Source organism: Nomia melanderi, chromosome 8 (assembly GCF_051020985.1).
Source record: "Nomia melanderi isolate GNS246 chromosome 8, iyNomMela1, whole genome shotgun sequence".
Lineage (NCBI taxonomy): Eukaryota > Metazoa > Arthropoda > Insecta > Hymenoptera > Halictidae > Nomia > Nomia melanderi.
The window spans coordinates 12,330,621-12,355,641 of record NC_135006.1 but is presented as its reverse complement, the minus strand read 5'-3'; the positions used below and the strand labels follow the sequence as shown (position 1 = coordinate 12,355,641).

The 25,021-nt window shown below is 43.3% G+C and overlaps 3 protein-coding genes and 1 long non-coding RNA gene across 7 annotated transcripts in view; 3 read left to right on the top strand and 1 right to left on the bottom strand.

The window, feature by feature from the left end:
- The window catches only part of pnut (septin 7-like protein pnut), a 59,317-nt gene extending 43,360 nt beyond the window's left edge, over positions 1-15,957 (bottom strand). Inside the window, exons 1-2 of one of the 3 annotated variants that reach the window (XM_031977798.2) lie at positions 5,174-6,296; positions 3,649-4,829 (exon numbers count right to left, since the gene is read on the bottom strand). In XM_031977798.2, coding sequence (XP_031833658.1) covers positions 3,649-3,735 — 87 coding nt within the window. In that variant the 5' untranslated portion in view covers positions 3,736-4,829; positions 5,174-6,296. Of the gene's footprint in view, positions 1-24; positions 654-3,648; positions 4,830-5,173; positions 6,297-15,756 lie in introns of those variants that run through there. The other 2 variants (XM_031977801.2, XM_031977791.2) reach the window with 2 other exon arrangements.
- On the top strand, positions 1,400-3,794 carry LOC116427450 (uncharacterized). Of its 2 annotated transcripts, none has more exons than XR_012999200.1 (3): positions 1,400-2,350; positions 3,160-3,545; positions 3,645-3,794. It is a non-coding gene; the product is annotated as an uncharacterized LOC116427450 (long non-coding RNA). The 2 variants fall into 2 exon arrangements; XR_004235070.2 differs by having other exon boundaries at positions 3,103-3,545.
- A 336-nt stretch (positions 15,958-16,293) lies between the features above and the next one.
- On the top strand, positions 16,294-17,551 carry LOC116427449 (lysophospholipase-like protein 1). The gene is made up of 4 exons (XM_031977810.2): positions 16,294-16,668; positions 16,735-16,859; positions 16,938-17,198; positions 17,270-17,551. The coding sequence occupies exons 1-4, from the start codon at positions 16,581-16,583 to the stop codon at positions 17,489-17,491; spliced, it is 696 nt and encodes a 231-aa protein (XP_031833670.2). The 5' UTR covers positions 16,294-16,580; the 3' UTR covers positions 17,492-17,551.
- A 128-nt stretch (positions 17,552-17,679) lies between these two features.
- On the top strand, positions 17,680-24,536 carry LOC116427447 (uncharacterized). The gene is made up of 6 exons (XM_031977806.2): positions 17,680-19,233; positions 19,334-19,626; positions 19,708-20,132; positions 21,314-21,661; positions 22,510-22,744; positions 23,424-24,536. The coding sequence occupies exons 3-6, from the start codon at positions 20,054-20,056 to the stop codon at positions 24,283-24,285; spliced, it is 1,524 nt and encodes a 507-aa protein (XP_031833666.2). The 5' UTR covers positions 17,680-19,233; positions 19,334-19,626; positions 19,708-20,053; the 3' UTR covers positions 24,286-24,536.
- The last annotated feature ends 485 nt before the right edge of the window (positions 24,537-25,021 follow it).

Genomic DNA, 25,021 nt, shown 5'->3' with positions numbered 1-25,021 from the left:
GGAAGAAAACAACAGGCTACTCACTTGTACACGCTTCACGCGCCGGATCCGTCGGGCCCGAAGGAAAAATTCGCGTCGCGTGTGCCACGGGCACGCACGCACACACTCGCGTCGGCGGGACGCGAGAGGGGAGGGGTAGACGAAAAAGCGCAAAACAAGGGAAGAGAAAGAGAGAAGTCGTGCATCGGGTCGCGGGTGCGTGGGCTCATGAACGCCGGTGCTGCTGGTGATTCACGCTGTCGGCGAACCGGCCGAACGTGGCCACGTTCACTCTCACTTTTCTGTGCATTGTTTCATTGTCCGGTAGCGAGTTTCTACCAGTGCGAATTAAACCGAGCAACGGGCCTCGACTCGTTCGTATCACAGTTCGGAAAATCAAAGAAAACAACGAGGGGGACTGGTGGGGGCGGAGGGGAGGGGAGAAGAAGTTAAACGACCTTTAGCGAACCACGCACACTGTACACCGGCTAGCGCGCGCGCGGGCGCGCGTCACGTACGTGCGTATGTATATACACACAGATCTATCCTCTCTCTTTCTCACGCTTTTTCTCATACGCACGCACACACACACAGTTTCGCCCAACAAAGTTGAGACAGGCGACAGCGGACCGATAAATACGACGCGCCCGACTCGGATATACTGCGGTCTCTAACGAACGACCACGCCTGACGCAGCCACCGTCCTTGGTGGGGGTAAATCCACTACACCGGTGTCCGTGCTCCGTCGAATAAACCAACGAGGCTGCCTCTCTTCTCTGCGCATGTGTTCGCGGAGTAACGCGGACCAATCGCGGCGCGCCGCCACGAGCAGCCTGCCGGATCACGGAGCATATTGTTCTCGCTGCACAGCTTGGCCAGTTTCTCCACGACGAATCGTCTTCCTTCGAATCGCTTATCTACGCTCGAAACCGAGCACGCATCTGCCGTGCGAATGCAACCGAGGATTTTCCCTTTTTCTTTTGTTTTCAGGTTCTCGGCAAGCCAACCACTTTTCCGTCGAGTGACGCATCGCTGAACGACCACGGGACGCTTGCCACAATGATTCCACGGGAATCCTTGGCAGCCCCTTAATTTGTTAATACTGGTTACACGATACTATTTTTTATTTGAATTTTTCTGCTGGTGGTTAATGAAAGTATACTTTGGTGATAATACTTTTTGAATACTGATTGTCGAGATTTCAAATACACAGGTGAAATTTTAAGTAAAGATGATAAGTTGAGGATGACTACTATGAACTATGAGTAATAACGGAGAATAAGAAGTACCGTTCAGCATGATATAGGTCAAACAATGGAAATAGACGCCAGACGTTGCTCTCATTTACCGGCCGTTTTCGCGAACGCAGAGGAAAATATAAGTTCCCGCAACAGCCGTCGAGTCTGGTGGCGCTGTGCACTAGCCGGGGATTTTTTCTTGCTCGATCGTTAACAAGCGAGAATGTCACGCGCGAAGGGCGCGTTGCAATTAAAAACACCTTGCACTTTCAGTCGTGCAAAATTTCCTCACCCTTTGTTTCCAACTCCGCAGCACATTGTTTGGAAAATCAATATTCCCAAGCGAAGGAAAATTGATTTTGTTGATCAGATGGTTGAACTAAAAATATGATAACTTCCTCCACCCCTTGCCGTACAATGACGAGTGAGACTCGCGATGAAGATTTCTAGATTAATTTAACAAACAATATTGTTCATTGTTCACGGGTCGAAGCAAAAAACTATTTTGCTATTATCAATGTAATATATTCCAATGAAATTTCTGCGTAAAGCAGAAAATTTTGCTGCTTTTCTTCCAAATGGCTGATAGCAAAGTGTTAAACGAGCTTAGCAGAGAAAGTGAATAACACGTCAAGGGGTTAACTTAACGATCGTACGTTTTAATTATTGATTTCCAGATCTGTTTGAAGTCGTTTCAAAGTCGGAGACATTTCTCATGAATAAATGAGAACGCGTGGCAGGTTTGAAACGCTGACAATGTTTCGGTGCGACATTCCCGAACGAAATAGGAAGAAAAGGGAAATGGTTCACGAAGGGGAAGTACCGAGGCGGCAGAAATAGCACGCGAGCGAATGCAGGTGGCGTTCGCGAACACAACGATACACGTAGCTTAATAGTTCGATGCTCTTATTAGCTCGGAGTCCAATTAAGGCCAGAATGATACTCCATGCATTCTGCCGCGTACTTCCTAGTGTCGCGCTGGAATACCAAGCAAGGGAACGCCGACGACGACCGTTGACACCGTAAAAAATGAAGTTGCACAAGAAGATGCGGATCAGTCTCGTTAAGGCTATCCCGCGAAGGACACTCGAAAAGTACAATCGTCCTCCAAGATAACCAAACGTTCCCGAACAGTAATTATTTTTCTTTTCTTTTTTATCATTAAATTATTTCCAATGTTCTATTATTTTATCCGTCACTGTCCTAATATTCGTGACGTGAAAATGAATGAGAAACAAAATAGCTTCTGACAAATGTGGTATGAGAATCAGACGCGTCAGTGAATACTGCAAGACTGACGTGCAATATATTCTTGCCGCTAAGGTCATAAGCGCAGTGTGAATAGCGGCAGATTCTTCTCTTTCCAATGTTCTCATTTAATTCTTTGCACTCGAGAATATTCTTTTCGGAAAATATTCATTATTTTCTGATGAAATATCAACGATATTTTTTACAACTAACATAAATTAATTTAATATTGAGTTTTAAATTTTATAATTTTGTTCGGTCAAATCAAATGGCGACTGAAAGGCGCCCCTCGAGTGCAAAGGGTTAACACTAGAACTACGAGAGCTAGAGTAGACGAGTTGACTTTTCAAAATTTGTCTGTAGTAACGCTAAAAGTACATCTATCGAGACTTCGATCACTCATAACTTAGTTTGCGTATTACTAAACAATTTCTTTTGAAATTTCTTAAAAAAGCATCTATTATTTCGTCAATAATTGTGAAAGAATTTAGGAATGAGTCATTTTGACCCTTCTGGTAGTTCTAGTGTTAATGAGTTCACAATTACTCGTGTAGTTAGAGCTAATATCTTTTATTCCTTTTCTATAACTAAAATAAATAGTACAACTAAAGTAACCGAGAAATAAGTTCATATTCAGTTCTTAGCAGCCTGGTAGTATACTTTACGGTTCAATCATGGGACGATTTGCGTTCAGGCCAAAGGAAGTTTATCCCCACCAAAAGGAGTCACTGATGGATACTGAATCATTGTATAATTTATGATATCACTGGTCATTGGCGAATGTGGTTCAGTGGTACGTCCGCGATAACAGTCTGTGACCATACAGGAAGATATTCCAACGATATAGAAGTAACGAACGGCAGATTTTACGCATTCACAAGCAACCAAAGTGCGTAGAATATTAAAAACAGCAATTTAAGAACATTTAATCGAAACCTTAGCTATATTTCGATGTCTTAGTTCATGAGAGGCGTGTAAACAAAAAATAAAAGTAAAATGTATTCATTCAATAGCGACATAGTCACCTGTTTTCTCAAAATCGAAAGAAAGAAGGATTATACGTATTATGATGTTAGCTGTGTAAGAATTTTCATTTTACGAGAATAATTTTAAGTTTAATCGTTGCCTGGAGAAAGATATCGTGTCTCATGTGAATACATTTTTTTGCTCTGGTTGTAGCTACCTGTTGAGAGGGACCGCGTTGTTGGCTATTGTATCTGGCGAGGACCGCCGGGTTCAAACGACGTCTCACTGCCGTCGGTGTTGACATTTTAACGATCCTACGGCACCGTTCCCGTTTGCTTTATTAATTCCGTTGGTCTCGCTGTCAGGATCCCATGCGATCATCGAAGCAAACACCGATTCCGCGGGTTCTTCTAGACGAATCTGCTGCGCGCGTTTCGAACTACCCAGTGTGTAGCACCGTGTACCGCGTTAACATTAGAACCACCAGACAGATCGAAACGATCAATCTCATCCGCAATCAGAAAACTCGAACTATAAAGTTCCGTTCACACAACGGTTACATTAACAATCTTTTCGCGAAACTGTGTTGAAATTCAATGCATAGTAACCGAGTACCGATACTTTGCTATCACGTTGATATGTGAAAGCTGATTATAACGATAAAACTTGTATAGAGAATTGTACAGATAATTGTACATTATTACGTAATTATATAAACAACACGGTTCTGTATACTTAAAAAATCTTAAATTTTTAATGTAATTAATTCAAAATTGTTAATCTTATGGTTGTTAAACATTGGAACGAAAGAAACTTTGTTCAATCTAAAATATATTTTCCTTCGTTACGTATAGACGATCTATATATTGTAATTATATTAAAAAAAAGTTTTGTCTGTGTTTTAGTTTCTGTAAGTAAAAGTGCACGACAACTGTATTATTTATGGGATGACCTAAGATATGATAAAATTTATTTCTAAAATTCTGTGAGACGAGTGAGAATTACAATTGTATGATAACGGTAGTTCTAGTGTTAAGATACGATAGAAAACACACACACGGATCACTGTTCACGTGTATCGTTCGAACGAATTCGTACACTTGCGGAATTTTCAACGAACACTCGCGAATCGACCCTGCTACGAAACAACGATCCACGGGACACTGTGCCTTCGCCGTCCTTTATCTCGCGAAAGATTACACTGCCGGCGCAATTATCGCTGTTATCACGCTCCCACTACAGGAACTATCCCTTAAATTAAAACTCACAACCGGCGCGCTTTAAACCTTAGTCAGTCGCCTTGATCATTCGTCGATCGGTGAATCACAGTTTAGAGGATCGGCTTCCAAGAATGCTATTAAATGTGTCAGCAGGAATCGCGGAAACTGCGGAGTGAACCTGTTAACCGAGGAAAACGAGTTAACTCGTCCAGCGTGTTTCTTTTTATTCAACATTGATTGTCAATTTTGCATTCATTTACTCGAAAAACGAATCAAATTCTCATTGTCATTTGCTTCTGCCATTATCATTATCATCAACTCTAGAACTACCGGGCAGACCAAATTATTACAGATCCAATTGTTGCTATTATTACATTTATTATCGTTTTATTTTACTTTATTTTTATTCGTAGTATTAAAAAGGAGTTTCTTTTGTCAATGAAAGAAATATTATATTTTTATTATTACAAGGGCAACTGTACAAATGGAAGTCAAATTTTAATCAAAAATCAAATTACGAACTATTAGAAATCTCAATGAATCCACTTTCTTATCGATTAAAGGTTAATCGATTTACTCGACGATTGTAGTGTTGAATTCCCAAAGAAGCGATTAGATTACGATACTCGATACTATTGCCATTGAAAGATAGATCAACAAGTCCTTAGCGATGATTCATAAATTTCTAAAAGACAATCGAATAACCGGCCCAGTTAACAGGTCGAAAGAATCTCTGGCTCCTCGCGTGGGAAACGCCCATTCGAAGGCTCGGGGCGAGTCTTCCAAACGTTCGAACTGACAGGGAAAGGTATCGAACCTGGAAATTCAAAAAATTACGAAACTTCGTCTGTACGTAGAGCAAGTCGAGCATAACACATAGCTACCTTTTATTCGTGCCAAATTTCAGTTTTAGCGGGTGAAACCATACCTTGAGAAAAAGTAAAGAATTTTCATCTTTATCTGAAGAATTTTTCTCAAGAACGACGAGAGTTGTTAAAAAAAGAATTAACCAAAAAATGCATCACTTTTCTAATCCACAAAGCTCTGAACAATTATCGAAAAATTCGAAGCTTTCGAAACTCAGAATAAGAGTTGGCAATACAAAAATATCTTCATTGGTAATTTCGAATAATACATTTCGATAAACTTAGTTTCTATACCTCACGATTCTTAATTCACCCAGACGATCTACATGAAATAGAATTGTTCATTTTCCTCAAGGGGTGGTTTCACACTCTCCAAAACAGAGATTCGGCACAAATGAGAAACAGCTATACGTTAGGCTAGACTTTCTCCACATACCCGCGAAGTTTAGTAACTCCTTGAATTTCCGAAATTTCAATACCTTCTCTTCCAAGAGGAAACGACGATCCTCGAAAAAAAAAGAAAAAAAAAAGAAAAGAATAATCGCGACTGGACAGCAAACGCGTTCGGCGCGACTTAGTCCGCCGCTCGGTCGAACTTAAATCGGCTCCGTTTCGAGTTTCGAGAGGCGGCCAGTGGCAAGGGAACAATGGCGAAATGATTTTGGCTCCCTCTCGACGGTCGATCGACGAGCGGCCGACGGAACGCGCCGCGATTTTAGTATTTCGATCACGGTGTCGCGCTAGCGCGCGTGTCGCTCGGCAATTGGAATGTGACTAGCCTTATCAGTGGGACTTACCGCTGCCGTGGCGACCGACGTGACGTTCCCGCAGTCATGATCATCATCATCATCATCATCATCGTCGTGGTCGTCGTCGTCGTAGTCGCAGTCGTCGGCGTGGAACCGATTATCGTCGTGCGTGCGGTTGTCCAACATCCGCGAGAGAACCGGAAACAGAACGATAGAGGATAGAGGAGAAGGATAGGGGATGGATGATAAGAGAACACACCAGAGGTGATAAGAGGGACGAAGGCAAAAGGGAGATCGAACGGGGGCAAGGATCGGAAGGATTGATTTTAATTAGTCCTGAGTCGTGGTGCGCTTTCTCTATCTTTCCGTGTCGTTTCCAGTGTTAACCCTTCGCAGTGCAAGGTGTCCTATATTAATCATTCGGAAGCTTACATCGACGTTATTTAATGGAAGTTATAATTTAATGTAGTTCTTTAATATCGTCGAGAACACTTGGGAAGCACTGAACACAATTATAATTGAAATGTGATTATAATAATTTATTGGGTTCAATTACGATACTACAGGTAATTGCAGCAAGAATTAGTAGCGCCGCGAAGGGTTAACGCGTTGACATGGCCACCGATGGCCGATGCTTCTGAATTGCTTGGGAACAATTGTAATATGCAAGATGATCGGTGTTGAGTGAAAAGATAAGAATCGAGGTAGAAGTAATTAACTGCTGCTGTTTGTCTTTACTACGAAAGAATAAGTGTTATGTAAAATGCTTAAGATTCTCGTGGCACTTAACGCGTTAGCTGGCAAAGGGGGTAATCGTGTCACCCAGAAATGGTCGCGTTCTGGCATCGATATTAATTATTGATACCCCTTACCCGAGATTCTTGCGGCGGACGAGTAAATTTAGACGAGTCTTTAGACGTATGATTCGATCGATTACTAGGAGTAGAGTAATTCCGAGTAAGATGGCTCGATGTCATTTAAATCGTTGATTGTATATCGTGGTAAACTGAATATTTTACAGATCTGGCTACTCGTCTTATGTGTATTTGCTTTCGAAAAAAGGTAAAGTACAGAGTGAAGTAAGTATAATGTAAATTTTATAGATGGAGATCATTAACACGGAGATAATACAATTTGAACCTCACAATGCAACCTTGACGCGTCTTGTAATAAAAAATATCGTTATGTCAGCAGATGACCGAGTGTTCCTTTGCTAACCAGGAAAGACGAGAATTCACTCGTAATTTCATACTCTGCTGTGTTCATAAATGATCGGTTACACAATGATGAGTTAGCACTGGATCTATCGAGCTGTTAAATTGATTTTTGCGAATGTTTGTGTGGAGACTATAGGACTAGATGTTGAATCAAAATACTTGGCAACGTAGATAACTGAATAATATTGTAACCTAATTCTAATATCAATTGATCATTGATAATCAATTGCTTAAGAGAATAAGTAACGTTACACGAAACCCTTAAAATTCTTGCGGCTGTCGACCTAACCAACTTCTTCAATGATCCCTTGAAGTCTGTACCTTTTTCGACAATTGCGAAATTAGAAGTCAGTAATGGATCATTTGGAACTATGTAGCGTGAACTCGCGTTCCCCGGTTAACGGGTTAATAAGTGAACACGTCCAACTCGTTCGCGAGCGAAATCGATAAACGTTCAGGAACCATTCCGTTAACCCGACGGATGTTATTCGATCTAGCTGAAAACGGGGTCATCGGTGCCGGCAATGAGTTGAGGTGATCCTTATCCGGCTAAGGTAAGTAACAGTCTCCCGTCGTTCCGATACAATGAATAGAAATCGAAAGAAAATGAGAAAAATCGAAACTATTCGGAACACCGAAGCGATCGGCGTGCACTAACGCCGGACGTATCGTTACTGTATATACACATATTGCTATCGTAACTGGTTGAATGATTGGCTATCAAATAAAGACAAACAAGCTGGACAACGAATGCTTCCCACCGAACACAGGAACGAAGGGAAACACGAACGCTGGTAGAGTGATTAGCTATTGACTTAGCAATTAATATGTTTGCATTCGTTCGAACTCCAGTATTACAATACTTTCGTGTCAATTGTTTATTTTCAAAGCAGAGATTCACACGATTCAACAGAAGGCACAGACGCTTCCTTCGGAAATGATTAAAGAAGCTGATTCGGTAATACCGAGATATAAACCAGTCGGAATCTTAATGAATACACACTTCGATTAGAGAAAGTCTGTTTAAGTAGTCCTAGCGTCAATTAACCCTTCGCGGTCGAGAACTTCTCAAACATTTCTGAGATTTCTCAAATTGACAATATTTTCCATAAAAATCCAAATAATGCGTTAATGTGTGAAATATTCGAAAGGAATCAGCTCCACGCACGAATCTCTCGTTATTCGAATAATTCAATTATTTATTTATGGATTTCGGTTTCAAGTGTCGAGGCACGAAGAATTACAGCGACGCTCGATCGTAAAGGGTTAAAATGTACCTTGGTTCGTAACGAAGCGCGACGACGAGCCGTTTAAAAAGCTCGACTGAAACGTTGCCACGGGGCGAACGATTTAATCGAAATACCGATAATGCACCGCGTTCCGTCCATCCATCCGTCCGTTCGTCCCGATTAGAGACAAACACCAATAAACTGTGTTTGCTCGATTCCGCGGAAACGACGGCCCGAGGCGGAACGTTAAGTCAGCTTGCAAGATCGCGCCGCGATTACTCTTGAATATCTCCTTAATTCTCCCCTGTGATGGTACTCTCTCGCGGGGCACTTAATGGCAATTAACCGATCGTCCGATAAACGATACTGCTCACAACACGTAACGAACGAACGATACTTTCAGACCAACCAACGTGTTCTTATTTTGCTTCTCAAAATGAGGCCTCTGTTATCCAAACCACTTTGGTACCGATCATCTCGGATAACGAAGGTTCTACTATACTGACCGACCAAACTTCAGCGCCAATTTTGGATAATCGAAGCTCTTCTGTACTGTTCGACTGTTTGAACCTTGGTCCCAATTAGTTCGGATGATCAAGGTTCCACTGTGCTTTTCAACTATTCGAACCACCTTAGTCTCGATCACCCCGAATTAGCCCGAACCTACTTTTTTCGTTAATACCAAAATAATCTCTCGTTTCTCAACGAACGAATTCAATAACATTGATGTCCGTCGAATCGAGTCGGCAACCTTCGCCGCTCGTTATCGCGCGGCAAGGGGGTAACGAGACCATAGGAAGAAAGCTTACGTGTGTTCTGCGGGACGAGGACCACGGCCGGCGTCTCCATTTCGATCATGAGGCAGCGGGGACTCCCCTTTTATCGGGCCGCGCGGATCGAACCTTTTTCTCTTCGCGTCCGCTGGAATCACGAGGAGCACCGGCTGCGACCGCCGCGGGCAAACCACCGACCGAAAATAGATATCGCAAAAAGTAAAGAGAACCGCGAAAATTCCGCGAGGGTCCGCCGGTGGATCTCAAGTATCCTCTGAATCCCGTCGCGTTCGTTCGAACGAATGGCGACGACCACGCACCACGTAGCCTTATTTGCAGAGGGCCTGGAAAGTCCAAAGAACACCGGGCTGGTTGGTAGACGACAATCCGGGCCCTGTTAACGCGTTGATTGCCACGGTCACCGATCAATCGATCGGATAAAATGATCTAGCGACGCAAGCGATTGAACGTCGCAAGAACTGTGCTATCGAATTGACAATTATTTCTAACGCATTCCACCTCTGCCGAGAACGAGCAAGATTAACACGTTAACTACCACCGATCGCTTCGGCGATGATCTGTGATATTCGATTGCCAAACAAGTCTGCGACATAGAATACTGAAAGAATTAAATTAGAAACAATTGAGTTACCGAATATAATGTATCTATTATCTTCGACTAACAACATCTACAACGGTATCTTTACTTTCACCAAAGTACAGGACTAAATTGTTAGCAGATGACTGGATACCTAGCACATAAGCAAGAGAGGCCTTTCGCGTTTTTAGCTTCGATCGGTTAACTGTACTGACGACTAGAAAATTAACATCGTAAACGAGACGAGAACTGACCAATCGGACTCACATACCTCAGGCTAGCCATCGAATGATCCCCTACAGTTCAACATTGGCAGCGAACGTGTCAATCGAGATGAACGAGAAAGAACAAGTTGAAATACAAAGAGATGATTGGAAATGAAAATTCCCGTGGCAGTCAACGCGTCGGGAATCCCGGCCAGCACTCCAGCGATTCGACGAGCGCAGGAACAAGGAGGCGCGAATATGTACCGAGTGCTCCGAGAAGACTCGTCCGCGAGAGAGCCGGGAAGAAGCGACGGAACGATCTTGATCGCGGCGCGTGATCGAGACGATCGATCTCGAGTGTCCCGACACGCATCCACGCTTGCTACCAGGATAACTGTTCCGCGGTGGAGTCGCGCGAGAGGTTCTCCTAAGGTTTCGCGGCGCTGCGGAAGCGGGAAAGTTGAAATTGGATTAAAGGGAACGGGAGCAGGCCGCGGCGAAAACCTTTTTGCACGGGTCACGTGAACGGGGAACAAGCGGAAGAACGATGAAGCTCGATACACGCTATCGGTTCGATGAAAATTCTTTCGTTGCCTATCGTTTTCGACGAGCAAGGATAAAGTGAGGTTGAACTGAGATTCATAGTGCGGACAGAAGGATTGTAAACTGAAGAAGAATATTTGATAGAGTATAACACTTTGCGGTTCGAACAGTTCTTAGTTATTCACTGGACCTTGTATGAATGTTCTTTAAGTTGAGTGTAGGTGTCGTTTGTTCACTTCGATTGTTTATTTGAAGACATTTTAGAAGCTTAAATTGTAGTTATATATCGTGTAATTGTGATGTTACAAATAATTTTAGGGAATTCATCAACTACTTAACTATTTGGGTAAAATAAATGTTGAGTCTAACTCGACGTAGGACTGTAAAGGGTTCAGAATGTTTGGAGTATTTACTTAAAGAATATTTATATGTTTATTTAAATAAAAATATGTAAAAAACATTTGATCGGAGACCTGACCGATACGTGTATCGAGTCTAAAGTGTCGAGGAACTCGTAGTACACTACGTCGTTCAATGGAAGAAACGGATACGAGCGTTCCAGTCGATACTTTGAACCCTTTGATCCACTCGAGAGCAAAGGCACAGGGGGACAGCGAGGTTTTTCCTAGCAGTGTACAGTTTTATGCTAGTGTTTTGCTCCGATTTAGGCTCGCGCGACGAATGGGTCCTTTGACACCACTGCGGGATCAGCGAGCCGGCTACCGCGCGTTGATAGGGAGTTGGCACCCGGGTAGCACTGAAGCTGGAAAGATCTCTGTTTTGTTCGTGGTATCGATGAACACTAGAACTACCGATCAGTCTACTGTACTTTCGAATTACTTATAACTAAATATCAATCGTATTCCTAAATCAGTCTTCCAACTAATTTCCCCAAGAAGCAATCATCCACTCAGTAGCTACAGAACAAGAATTCAGGAGCAAGTGATCTCACCTATCAGGTAGCTATAGTGTTCACCATATAACGATATCAGCCAGCAAATTAGTTCCAGAACGCATGAGAAGAGGAGATCTTCACTTCGGAAAGAACGTTTCACTACAACTGATCGGACCCAGTGTCGTTTCGTTACTCGCGGAATCCAACTTTCAAAGCTCTTCTCCCGAGCAACGCGGAGTAGCTAAGTCTGCGGACCCGAGTAGCGGTCGCCGGTCTTTCCGACTGAATACGCGCACAGAGGAACACCAGGCGGTGGGACAGGGTAAGGACAGCGAAGAAGAAGAAGAAGCAGAAGAGAGCGAAAACGAGGAAAAACTTCTGTTCTGTTCACACACGAGCGAACGCGAGGGCCCGGACCGAGTGTCTACCATGCGTGTCGTCGAACGATCGGTCCCGAGGTGTGTTTACACGTCGAATACAGAAAGTGTACTAAAATCTCGAGGCTCTCGCGGGGTTCACGATCGGCGGCCGGCCTCCTCTCGGGCCTCTCCGCGTGTTTCACGTGCCGGCGAAGAAGTGCACGACCGTTCCGAGCCGCGAGACAATTATAATGTTAAACGCACGGTACTATTCCCCATCCCCCCCCCCCTCTCTGATCCCCGCTACGGTAAGACCCTTTTCTTTCTTCCCTTCGTTCGATTTCACGGTGGGAGCAACGCGTGTACCGTTCGTCGTCTTCGACGAGATCCTCTCTTTCCCTGATGATGGCACCGGAATCCCTGCGCAAGGCGTCGCGATCGTTCTTTTTCTCGCGATTACTGTCGTTGGGTTAACGACAGAACCACTGGATAGGTCGAAACGACGCGGTTGGAAATATTAAAAAAAAAAAAAATGTAAAACGGTGAAACAAATTTATGTGTAAAATTTTTGAAATCAGCTGAGATAAAGTCATACATTTGAATGAGCACAACGATAAGAGCCGCTACAGGTCGCATAGAAAACGGAATCTTCATTTTTAAGGGGAATCGTAAGCAGCTGTAATTGCTCTCGGTAGTTCCAGCGTTCAGTCGCCGGGATTCGCGAAGATTTCAATGCTCGGATACCATCGCGCGCGAGCCTGAAATTGCGACCGCGCAATTGCAGCTGGAATTACAATTGCAGCTGCGCATGGAATCACGATCGCAACTCCACTTTGTCGCCGCGCTGGCAGAGAGCTATTCGAGATTTTTCTACCGCGGCGCGTCTGCAGTTAGAATCGCGCTGAAGATCGCGGTTTAGTTTGGAATTGCGATGGCTATCCTATCTTGTGATCGCGATCACGAGAACATTTATTAGAAGTTTGTACACTGATCGCGATGATAATCGCAGCAGTTCGTTGGAATTGCTCCGAGGATCTAGATGGTAATCGCGGCACAGCTGCACGTTGGAATCGCGACCGCGATCGAGGTTTCAACTGCCCTTGGGAATCGCGTCGAAATCGTGGCTGCAGGTTGGAATTGCCCCGTGGATCTTGATGGTAATCGCGTCGGAGTTGCCCGTCGGAATTGCGATCGCGATCGCAGTTGCAACTGCGCTTGGAAATCGCGGTCACCGTTGCGGTTGCGGTCACACTCGGAATTTCAGCTCCGACTGCATTCGTATCGGAGTTGCAACCGCGATCGTGAACGTAACGACGCGCGAAACGTAAATACGAATTTCGTGATCGGCATTTCAACGGCCCACATCAATCGGTTATCAGCGTGTGACAGATAACCGACGCGATGTAACTGGAATACGCGACGAGACCGCCGAGATAATCTTAACCAGTTAGAAGTGTACAAGTGTACTCGTCACGAAGAGATAACAATTTTTTACGTTACGACGAGTATATTCGTCATCCGTTGAAAGTAATTACCATTTGCTGTTAAAATGAACATTTCCATGAAAGCTAAAATACATTCGTAAGTTTCGAGAATTTATAATGCTTACGGACAGAGACGAAATAGAATGAACAAAAAGAAACTGTATATTTATATTATTTATATTATATAAATTATATAACCCTTTGCACTCCGTTGGCTCTGCCATGGAGACATAATTTGCATCAAAGATATTATGTTACATTAATTTCAAATTCTAAAATTCTTCTTTCTTGTCGAATACAGCAAATTGACAGAACAAATTAAAACACGTGAATCCATATATACCTGTAATTTCCCTTTTCCAAAACGAAATTTTCTTCAACGTTTCGCTATAGAAACGAACGAAAATATTCGGAGTGCAAACGGATGAATCATTATGTATATTGTATTATATAAATAAATATGACCATTATAAAGTAACTTTGTACACAATAGGCAATTTAGCCACGCGCTTTTAAAAGAGGGCGACACAGCTAACTGGTTAAAATACAGATTGCTATTCATTCAACTCCAGCTTCGAGGTCAGATAAATGAGTGTACAATAAACTATGCCCGGAATGCGCCGCGGACAAACGACGTCGGCCAGCCGTCGTCTTCGTGCCCCCTGGCTTCTTCACATCGCGAAACGGAAAAGCGATCTGCGCCCGTAAAAATCACACGCGCAGCTTTCTTCCGTTGCGAAACGAACGGGCGCGCCTCTTTCTCTAGAAGAAAGCGAAAATACAGTTGTAACGAGACGTCATGCACGCCGTCGCTTATTGCGTTACTTCTAAACAAGGCGCGCAGGAGACAGATCCTATTTCACCGGTCCACGTAGAATAATAGTTTAATGTTTCACGCGTCGAAGGAAACCAGCCCGGTTCTAACCTAGCTCTAGGCTAGCGAAACGCAAAAGCGAAAATGTCGTGGGTGACATTACCGATCGCGTTTTTCGTATATCCAGGAAAATATGATTTACTTAACATGGTGGATGCTATGGGGGTCACCGGTGACCTCAACAAAAAAAATTAAATAACTATATTATAAATAATACCACCTAATGCAGTGACATTAAACGAGATGAACCTGCAATAATAATAACGTAATTCAATTGAATTGATATTACGTTATTTTCATTTTCTATATTTTCCTTGATAAAATCGCGCGTCACTCAACGTGTTAAAATATCGTTCGTATCGTTACGCCCATCGATAATATTTTTCAAATTATATGTACAATTATTTAAAAATGGAAAATTCACTGACCATAGTGATGCATTCTCAAAACGCATTCGGATCCCATGCCACTACGGTCGCGCGGGTCGAGACTACAAGAATCCACTCGAGATAAACAGGAAGGCGATAGAGATCCTTGCTCCGAAGCCGTTTGTTTTGGTTTCCCTTCCGCCTGAGTCGGCCTGGTAATCTACGCCAGGCTATTTAGACTACTCGCACACGGCCAAATAAGTGTCGGCGATAAGTGGTAGGAAGCATAACTTTGAATAACAGGGCACAGTTCACGAGGGTTAAAATTACGGTGAACTATCCAACCCTCCCAATGAAAAAAATGTCAGAGATGAGGGTCCTTGCAAACGTCAAGTTCAAATTGCCCAGCCCAGCTTAAGGTGTTCGCCCGCTGCAGGATGCAATCGATGTCGTAATACCCTCAACTAAAGTCCATGGCAACGGGGAAAAAATATTTCTTATTGCGTAGCGATGTTTCGCGTATCATTAACCAGTCACGGTGGCACAACTGTCATACAATATTCCTGTGAAATTCATCTGGTCACCGAGCCAAGGTAGAAAGAAAATAACACGATGCGCATGATACACGAAAGAAAGAAAAAAAACCAATGATCATCGAACGACGCGAGACGACGGAGCTTGAGGGTGATATTTGAATCAGAGATCATGGAAACTGGTCGTGAAACAATGGAAATGTGACACGATCGTAAATGGTTGAATTAAAAGTACGTAGACCGTTTCGTAGATTAAGTTGGTAGGTTAGGTTGGCTGTCGTATTGACCGGGCAGCAGTCCACGGCGCTGTGTATTGACACAAAAATTTGGCGCCTTCAAAATGGTCGTCGTTCGCCGCCCGTCGAGTTTCCACGATTATCACGGAATCGAACGAGATTTCTCGTTACTCACCACTTCTCTGCATCGTTTCGTTGAATCGTTACGGCGACTCATTAAACATAACTCTGTCGACCGGGCAACGTGAGAGACGGGGATCAGCGAGACACCACCGACGTATCCATTGACGCGACACCAGTATCCTTGTCAACGCAACCGTGTGCACTCGTGCTACAACACAGCGACGGCTAGTCCGTCTGGCAAGCGTTTTCAAACGATCTCGAAGAGGCTCGAGCAGAAATCGAGACATGCGTGCGCAGGAACGCTGTTGTGTCAACGGCTCGCCGACGGTCTCGCGGAGCAACGACTTCCCATAAACAACTGGACCTCCACTAATCTACCGCGGAACGGTTCAAATTCACGATTAAATTTAACCGCGAGCTGCTCGTCGTTCAAATGTTACGACAGAAACTGACGTGTTTCGTTTAATGATATTTTCATATCAAATAAACGAAGTAAATTTAGCCGCGCACCAAGGTTCCGTTTGAAATTTGAACGCGACAGTTTTACGTCACCGTTTAAGTCGAAGTTCAACGGGAATTCCGTTGACACTTGCGACGACATATTGCCTGCTTTTTCTCTTAATTTTCTATATTGTTTATTGTGACAACATTACTATTTTGTAACATTATTTTGAGGAAAAATGATATTACGCAATGCGGACTACCTTGAAGACATAGGAATATTTGACTACGTTCAGTTGGGAACTATGATATCGGAACGTTGGACATAATGCTTCACGCGAATCCAAACACCGGATCATGATGATAGACGGAGCGATAATTCGTCGATTAACTTGCTCTTTCCATGGGCTTTTATGTAACAATAGATGAGGAAATATGTCTGGAAGTACTAAGATACGGAAGTTTAATATTGTGAACGCTACAAAAGCGCACAGTGCTACCTTATTTTTCTTTCATGGTTCAGGTAAGGTGACATTACTTAGGTATGAGGATCCTATTTTTAATTGTTCTTTGTGCAACTCCATTGTAGGAGGTTGTGGGGATAGTCTGAAAAAATGGGTTGATATAATGCTCAGGGAAGAGTTGAAGTTTCCACACATAAAAATTGTTTATCCTACCGCGCCAGCACAGCCATATACACCTAATTATGGAATGGTGATTTAACTGTGGAATATGTAATTCAATCTGTGAAACAAGAACTAATAGTTTTGTGTAAAATAATTATTATTTTAGTCCACCAATGTATGGTTCAACCGGAAGAGTATAAGCATCGAAGTAGCTGAGGAAGTACAATCCATAAATTCAATGTGCGAAAATGTAATGGAATTGATAGATGCAGAGGTCTTTAAAGGAATTCCATATGAAAACATTGCTGTCGCTGGTTTTTCAATGGGTGGAGTGTTGTCAATGCATTTGGCATATAGATACAAAAGGTCTTTAGCTGGATGTACTGCTATGTCTAGCTTCCTTAATAAAAATTCAGTAGTATACGAGGTATACGTGCAACTAAAGAAAGCTTTTTAATATTTCTTTTCCTGGTGATAATAATACAATCACTTTTTCAGTCTCTAAGAGCAAATTCAGGGAGAACACCACCTTTCCTTCAATACCATGGTACAGAAGATGAATTGGTACCACTAAAGTGGGGAGAAGAAACCTATGCCAACTTAAAAGAACTTGGTGTGAGTGGCCGGTTTATCGAACTGAATGGTGCTGACCACGAATTAGTTGAATCTGAAGTAAAGTCCTTCAGAGACTGGATTTTAGGAATTTTACCAGAAAAATGAAATTTCCTTTTTTGTATATAGCAATATAAAATACAAGTATGCACATACTTCTCAAGCATAGTAATGGATATCTCAAGTAAATTTCACCATCTCAATACCTTTCACTTATTATTAAACATTTATAAACGCTAAGATATAATTCATGCCGATAAGATCGAATTATCGTTTTTCAAATAGAAATGACGTAAACGATAGCGCTATCTACATTATGATTAAACACAACTTGCAAACCCAACAGTATGCAGTTAACCCGGCGTATTTCTGGTGTCGTATCATCTCAGCTACCCGAGCATTTAAAAAAATCATTTATCGTCGCTTATATTTCCGACAGTGACATTGACAAAGACGTTATTTAAAATAAAAAAATCGTTGGAACTGAACACTGCCTTATATAGATAACTTCTTTACTCCGGAGGCTTGGACTTCTTATAGTTAATCGCATCTTCACATGCGCGTTCGAGGCCGGGTTAACAGGTTAACGAAAAGTGGGGTTTAAGACTAGCTAAGAGACGCAGGGGTGAAAGAGGGGGTGAGCAAGGAAGGGGTGAAAGAAATGGTATAGTGACGGCCGCTTTCATCCCGTGCAGAGGGGTGGGAAAAATAAAAGAAGCGCCACCGAGGAGGCCATCGACGAATCGTTGGCCAGTGTCTCGAGGGGCTGTGGGAAGATTGCTGCGCCCTACAAACTGTACAGAATTTCGAGGGTAGTCCGCACATTTGACACACTGGCCTGGTAAACCCCATGGTAACCCACATATTAACAAACCTGCGACAAAGGTGCCACATAATCATCGTGATCAACATTCCCTTCTATTTCAACGAAGAAACAGAGGCATACGTGTATCCGAACGAAAATAAAAAGGATTTAGGTTAAAAGTATCGGCGGAGCATTTAAGTACCTCGGAATCCATAATTGTAATCGCGAATCGGGGCGCCGCGTAGATGGACCTAACGTGGGAATAGTGCGAACATCCCTTCGGACACGGGTGATCGTTACGTGTGCGTGTGGATAATTTTCGCGAGCACACGTCGAAAAGACAAGACAAGATATTGTGATTAAATCGATGTTAACGTCGAAGGGGTTGTTGACCATCGTCATCAGGGGTGGCGAGCGTCGGACGAATTTTCGTTCGGTTCTAAATGACAGTGTCGCGAAATGCCTAAATCGTTACCGCGCGCGGTAATCGAGCATCGCTGTCAGGAGGCAGTCGTTCGAAGGCGTATCGCGTGAACGCACAATGCATCGATGGTAAATAATATGGCGCGGCTTCATCTGCAGTCGGTGACGTCAAAGTCACGAAACGCAAGGGGTTGTCAGTGATTCGATACGGGAACGGTTGAACGATGCCTGACATTCAGGGGCAGAGAAACTCTTCACCGTGTGAGACCGTTGAACATTGTAAATTAAAGACACGTATGTTAACTGGAAAGTAACTCGTTGGATAAACGAGAAACTAAATTCTGCGTGACGTACAGAAAAATGTATATACCTGTACAGATATAACAGGTGACAGTATATAGAACACAGTACTCATGAGAAATTAAATATATATCAGATGGAAGATATACGTGACGTTATCGAGTGTTCCGTAAAGTTTATCACGCGACAAGGAAAATTAGCAACGCCATCCCGATCGCCGGGAACGAGGGCCGCCGTCAACCCCGATGTCATTTAAACACTGCAATGCGTCTAAATCTCATCAGCGATTGAATCTTTGCGACCCGAGGGACATGCTCGAATGGTAAGAGAGGGAAGCAGCGGGGGGAGGTTAGGGAAGAAGGAGCAAGAAAATGGTAACGGGGGGAGAGCGCGAGGGAATTAATATTCTGTCATAACAATAGATCTCGAGGACGAAGAACAAAGGCGGCCGTTGAGAGATGGAGGCAGGCCAAAGGGACAGATGAAGAAACGTATTGAGCCGACCGGACAAGGAGGTTCCCTGTTGCGAAATAGAGGCGTCGAAGGCGAAAACCGGCGGGCTGACGTAAAGTGGGGAGATCTTTGAAATGGGTCAAGAGTGTCTTCGCAATGACAGCGTGCGGCTGTTCGAATTCGAGCCCACCGTCTCCTCGTGAATTGACCCTTCCACGGACCCGACCTCAGAATCATTGAAGAAGAAGATAAATAAAGACAGGTACGAATAACGTTACGGTAGCCATTGGTTCTAGTTATCGACGGTTCACCATGTCGTTAACTGCGCTTCTACGGTTTACAGAGTTCCAGTTTAATCGCGGGAAAGTAATCATCGCCTGGCAAGAATAGAATTCGCAGAATTAAGGACATCGAGTGATCAGGAGAGGAATGATAGCGCTGATGGGACGGGACTTGGGAACGTGCCATCGAGTCGACTGACTAAAGATCCAGCCGCCGCGCCATATTCAATTTTGGTACCGTTCCTCCGACTGTTGGGTCCCCTTTGGGTATAGAGACTCGGATGGAACCGCGTGATGCGAGCCGTGACACGCGACGACTGTCAATGTGATCGCGTCACGTTTCAACACCGTTGAGAAGAGAAGGGTTATCTGTTTTCTCGGGGGATACGAGAGGACTTTCTTGCATAGATGGTTTTCGGGACGCGCAAGGCAACGGAACCGGCGACCACGACCGGCACCACTTGGCTCTACAACATCACCACCCAAGGTAAACGGAGCGTTTATTTCTTTTAATATTTATCTTGACGTTTGATACACGTTCGGCTTGCCTCGGGCAACGTTTATAACCTATGGATGTACACGGGGTAGGGTTTGTAGATCAAATTCATAGACACTAGGATGAAGTAGAAACTTGTTCGCTCCGTGAAGGGTGTCCTCAACATGGAGATAGAGCGAGATCTTAAAATTGTTCTAAACTGGATCAGATCGGAATCAAACTGGAACCCGTTTACGATTTTTCAAAGATTTCAACGGGTGACCTACTGCCGTCAACTACGATATCACTGGATTATCACACTCTTCTACTTTCACCTCGCTTTTCTTCCGAGTCGAAAACGAAATTTATTCTATTAGCATAAGAGAGAGTGATGCTTGAAGCCCGAAAGCAACGCTCACTTTCATAGGAGAAAGAAGCGCGTTGTCTTCGCGCGGGACAAGTAAGACCAGCAATGACGACGAACGAGGAGCAAGCTTAAGTCAGGCTTAGAAAACTTCATCATCACTGGACTATTGCCAGGAACGCGTGCGTTAGTATCGCCGTGTACTCCGCATTGCGGATTCAAGTATTTTATCACTCGCGAGACGCGACGCATCGTTATCACGTAATCGCGGGACCAACAGGAACGAGGAGCAATGGATGGTTCGGATGTCCTTCGCGGTTCTCATGAAAAATTAATCGAAACCTAGATCGGACTGCGACCCTCATAAAAAATGTATTTCTATCGTTCCCACGTAAACTGATCATTCATTTAGATATTGGAAATTAAAATTTACTTATTTATTAGCGTTACTAATTTAGCCATCGAATTCTTCGATTGCAACTTTCGGTTCCAGATCTACAAACTTCGCCTACTTCGCGGCCATTAGGACAGCGCAAGTTCTTTAACGCGTTCGCTACCAGCGCTCATGTCGGCGACGGTCTTCTCAATTATGATATTTTCTTCAATCCAATGAATCTTCTGAACAAAATATTAGAAGAATGAAACAGAAACGTGTCATTCAGTTCCTAAATATAATATTGTAGTTTATAATTTCTAGTAACAGTATCTATAGGATTAATTTCATTTTCATTATGTAAAATATAGGATTACGGCCGTTACAAATATGTGACGCTGGTAACGAACGTGTTAAAGTGTTAATCGACGAACTGAATTCTCGGTGACGTTCCAGGCGAGATGAGCAGTAGCGGTGGGCTAGGATTCGGCGTCGGCGTTGGCGTCGGTGTCGCCGGCGGGCCAACACTCGCGGCGGCTCAGCAAGGCCAAGGGGTGGCTGCCTTGTTAGTGATGCTGGCAGTTCTGTGCTTCATCTTCGCGTATTGCTGCTGGGGCGCGCCGTTCTGCAGGTCGCTGTGCAGGCGCCACTGTTGCTGCCGACTCGAGGATCCCGAGCCGGACTCCCGATTCGGCAACAGCGATCAGGCGATGGTCGCTACACCGACGATCATCCTCTTGCCGCACGGTAGGATGCTCGTTGTGGACGGCACAATCTTCACGCAGTTCCAAACCGATCCCACTGGTGAGATTGCAACTGGATATTAGCTTTTGTCGGCGCGTCAACACCTTGGATCCTGGACATTCGAATGCATTGAGTATCGTAACCGCGTACGTACAGTCGCAACCACCGTCACCTTATGAGCTGAAATACAATGTCACAGGGTTTAAGACCTAACGAGGACCTTAAGGCGACCCTGGTTGCGACATGTTTCCTCGCACGTGAAGGTATCGCTCCTTTCTCGGTTCAAAGTCACTGGCATGTCACCCCTATACTAGTATCTGATAGCTTCTCACACGTGCAAGAAGAATGCATACAAAGAATTCCTTCGGCGATCACGTTCACGACTCTAGAACGCTTTTTGTTAACCCTTTGCACTTGAGAGGCATCTCTGTTGCCACTTGGTTCGATATAGCAGCATTATAAAGTCTTGTATATAATATTAACACTTCGCTGACGAATGCGGACATTCCGGCGAGATGAAATGTTCATATTTGGAAGACTAAGTCGAAGACAAGTGATTTAGTTCCTCGAACAGCAAGAGATCAATAGTTTCCTTTTGTTCTGTTAATTAAGCAATTGACGTAGAATTTAGCTTGATCCGCTGAAGGTGTTTGCATATTTCGGAGAATCTTCGTCCGCAAAGGGTTAAGTTTCGTATAGTATAAATTGTGGAACGCTGAAATAGATCTGTTTTTTCATTTATGCGTGTTTTCTTAATAGTAGTTTCAAAAGATGTTGTCTACGTCTGAAGATTATCGAGTGCAAAGGGTTAACGGCGGTAGGAATTATCGTGTAGAATATTTACATCGTGTCTTCATCATTCGAGAAGCGTTTCTGATTAGTTGTGATTACTCGTCGTTTCCCATCAGGTCTAGATTTGGTGGAACTCGGCGACAGCGTCCTCCGCGCGCAAAGGAATCCGCGAAGTATAAACAGACATCAGTTACAGAACAGCCAGGGTAGCATATTAGAGATGGACGCGGAAACGCCCAGCAAGGATAGTCTAGGCTCCGTAGGATGCTTTCCACCCCCGACGTACGAAAGTATCTACGGAAAGGAGGAATCGGACATGCCACCATCGTATTCCGACATTTTGTTGCACAGGTATATGTATATACACTACGAATTAAAGAGAAGTTTGGGATTGAACGACAAAAGTTCAAGGAATTCTAAGATCTTGTCGAGTTCTCCTCGTTTTCAGGTACACTCAAAGTTCCATAAACTCGGCGGAACAGAAAAATTGCACAAGCTTCAGGGTGTCATTGTAAAGAGGAAACTTCAATCTTCAAGATCATGGCGAATTCGATCGTACAAAAAATTCGTCAGCCTTTCTAACACTAGAATTACCAGATAAGTCAGAATGATCCATTCCTGATCTCCTTTTATAATTACTGAGAAGGTACAGATGCTTCTCTGAGAAATCGTTAAAGAAGCTGATTTAGTAATACCTACACTGAGATATAAACCAATTGAAATCTTAATAAATAGGTATAAGTTTTATAAAGAAATCTGGAAAAGTCAGTTTAACTGTTTGGTAGTTCTAGTGTTGGACATTCGAATTTGTAGAATTCAGAAAATGAAAGTTATCCTCTCTTTTCTATTCGTTGCACGATGTAAGAGCATCTTGACGGCAGACGAACTTAGAACTGTGAAAACAGAATCTTCCTTTATAATGAGCCCGAGTGGATTGTTGCACAATTTTTGCTCAGTCGTACCAGTTCAAAATACCGTGTAATTTTGCCTTCCTCCTTTTCTTTTGTATCTAATTGGATCTTCCTCGCAGGTTCGCCAATCTTCCACACGAGATAGACATGCATAATTATTGCCACGACGGTAAAGAGGAGATCGAGATGCAGAGCTTGGATGGATGTCCTCATATACTAGGCAATCCGATGAACACGGTGGCGTATCCGTACGCGACGATAACGAACTTCTCTAGTCAAAGCTTTCCGCGGAGGAACGTCTCGAGGAATCCGTCGATCATCAGCAACCCTTTGGACAGTTATTACGTGGACAACGAGCTGGAACTGTACCGTATGAGCCAAGGGATGGTGCCGCGAGTGTTCAGCAACGCGAACTTCGAGGCCCTTAGAAATTACCAGCACGAAACCTCGTTTCACGTGATCAATGGGAACGAGAACCAGCAACGGGACGACGAGCCGTTGTCCAACAACGGGAACCACTGTGCGACTGATAACACTATCCGGAACAACGAAAGAATAGGTCTGAGCAACCAGGACGACATGTCCAGAAACGTAAACCCGGGTAACGAATTAATGAATACAAGGAACCTGGTGCGCAGCATGTCGAGGATCAGCCAAGAAAGCAGAAACAATGCGGAGAATTCGCAAAGAGTTTGTCATAGCCAATCCTCCTCGCAAAACAGGTGCAATGAGACTGATAGATTGAGGTCGCAGGTGGATCAGGAAGAATCATCCGGCCTTAGGAACGCACACTTTGAGAGTGCACAGGAAATGAACGTAACTAATTGCAACAACGAATCTAATGTATCAGGATATTATATTAGAAACAGAAGCTCTGACGATGCAACTAGATCGCAGGGGGCGGAAACCGAGTCAAATTACTCCGACGAGGAAACCAGGAATTTTGGAGCTCTCGCGGATATCCGTGAAAGTCGGGTATAATGTGCGAAACGTACGAGTTTAGAGAAGTCTATTTTAATTTGAAAATGTGCGCGGAACAATGTCAGACACGGAGAACTCTGACAAATATATATATATATTGATAATTGAACCCCACGAAAGAATACACTGGTGCTTATAACAATTGATCTTCTGAATTGCAGGTTCCAATGAAATTTAATGGTAGTAACTCATGACTGAATTTAATTGCTGTTGATTTGAACGTTAAATAAAAGGATTAGAAAATATTTAAATTGGTTGTTCCAGTAATTGTTGATATCTTCGAAAAGCCTACTACAAAGCGTACGGATAATTGAACGTTATCTGCAACTACCGAACACAATCATGAATTGTAGTGTTAGCAAAGTTCTAAACATAATTTTATATACAAAAAATGTACAATCAATTTAATTGTGGCACAATAATTGAAAGGAAATGATAAAGTAAAGTTAGTTCAGTCCGTCCAAGGGTTAATCTACACACTAGGTTCAATATATGTTAAGAAAATAATCACCACAAATCAAGTTAAATATTTTGTACATATTATTAGTGAATCATGCTAAAACCTATTTATTATATATATATTTGCTTTTCGCGTTACTTTACTATAAAATATAATATGGTGGATATGTGACATACAAACAGCACGAGGTGCTTATAATTTATATTCGTGCGTCTTCATTGAAACAATAACATGTTAATATCGTTAAAAATGACGGAGACAAGACAAATAAAAATA

Excerpts from the sequence above, each read along its gene's own strand:
- LOC116427449 (XM_031977810.2), top strand. The coding sequence starts at position 16,581 with ATGTCTGGAAGTACTAAGATACGGAAGTTTAATATTGTGAACGCTACA. Across the intron at positions 16,669-16,734 it reads ATTTTTCTTTCATGGTTCAG|GAGGTTGTGGGGATAGTCTG; the intron begins GTAAGGTGACAT and ends ACTCCATTGTAG. Across the intron at positions 17,199-17,269 it reads AAAATTCAGTAGTATACGAG|TCTCTAAGAGCAAATTCAGG; the intron begins GTATACGTGCAA and ends TCACTTTTTCAG.
- LOC116427447 (XM_031977806.2), top strand. The coding sequence starts at position 20,054 with ATGGTTTTCGGGACGCGCAAGGCAACGGAACCGGCGACCACGACCGGC. Across the intron at positions 20,133-21,313 it reads CTACAACATCACCACCCAAG|GCGAGATGAGCAGTAGCGGT; the intron begins GTAAACGGAGCG and ends GTGACGTTCCAG. Across the intron at positions 21,662-22,509 it reads GTTCCAAACCGATCCCACTG|GTCTAGATTTGGTGGAACTC; the intron begins GTGAGATTGCAA and ends GTTTCCCATCAG.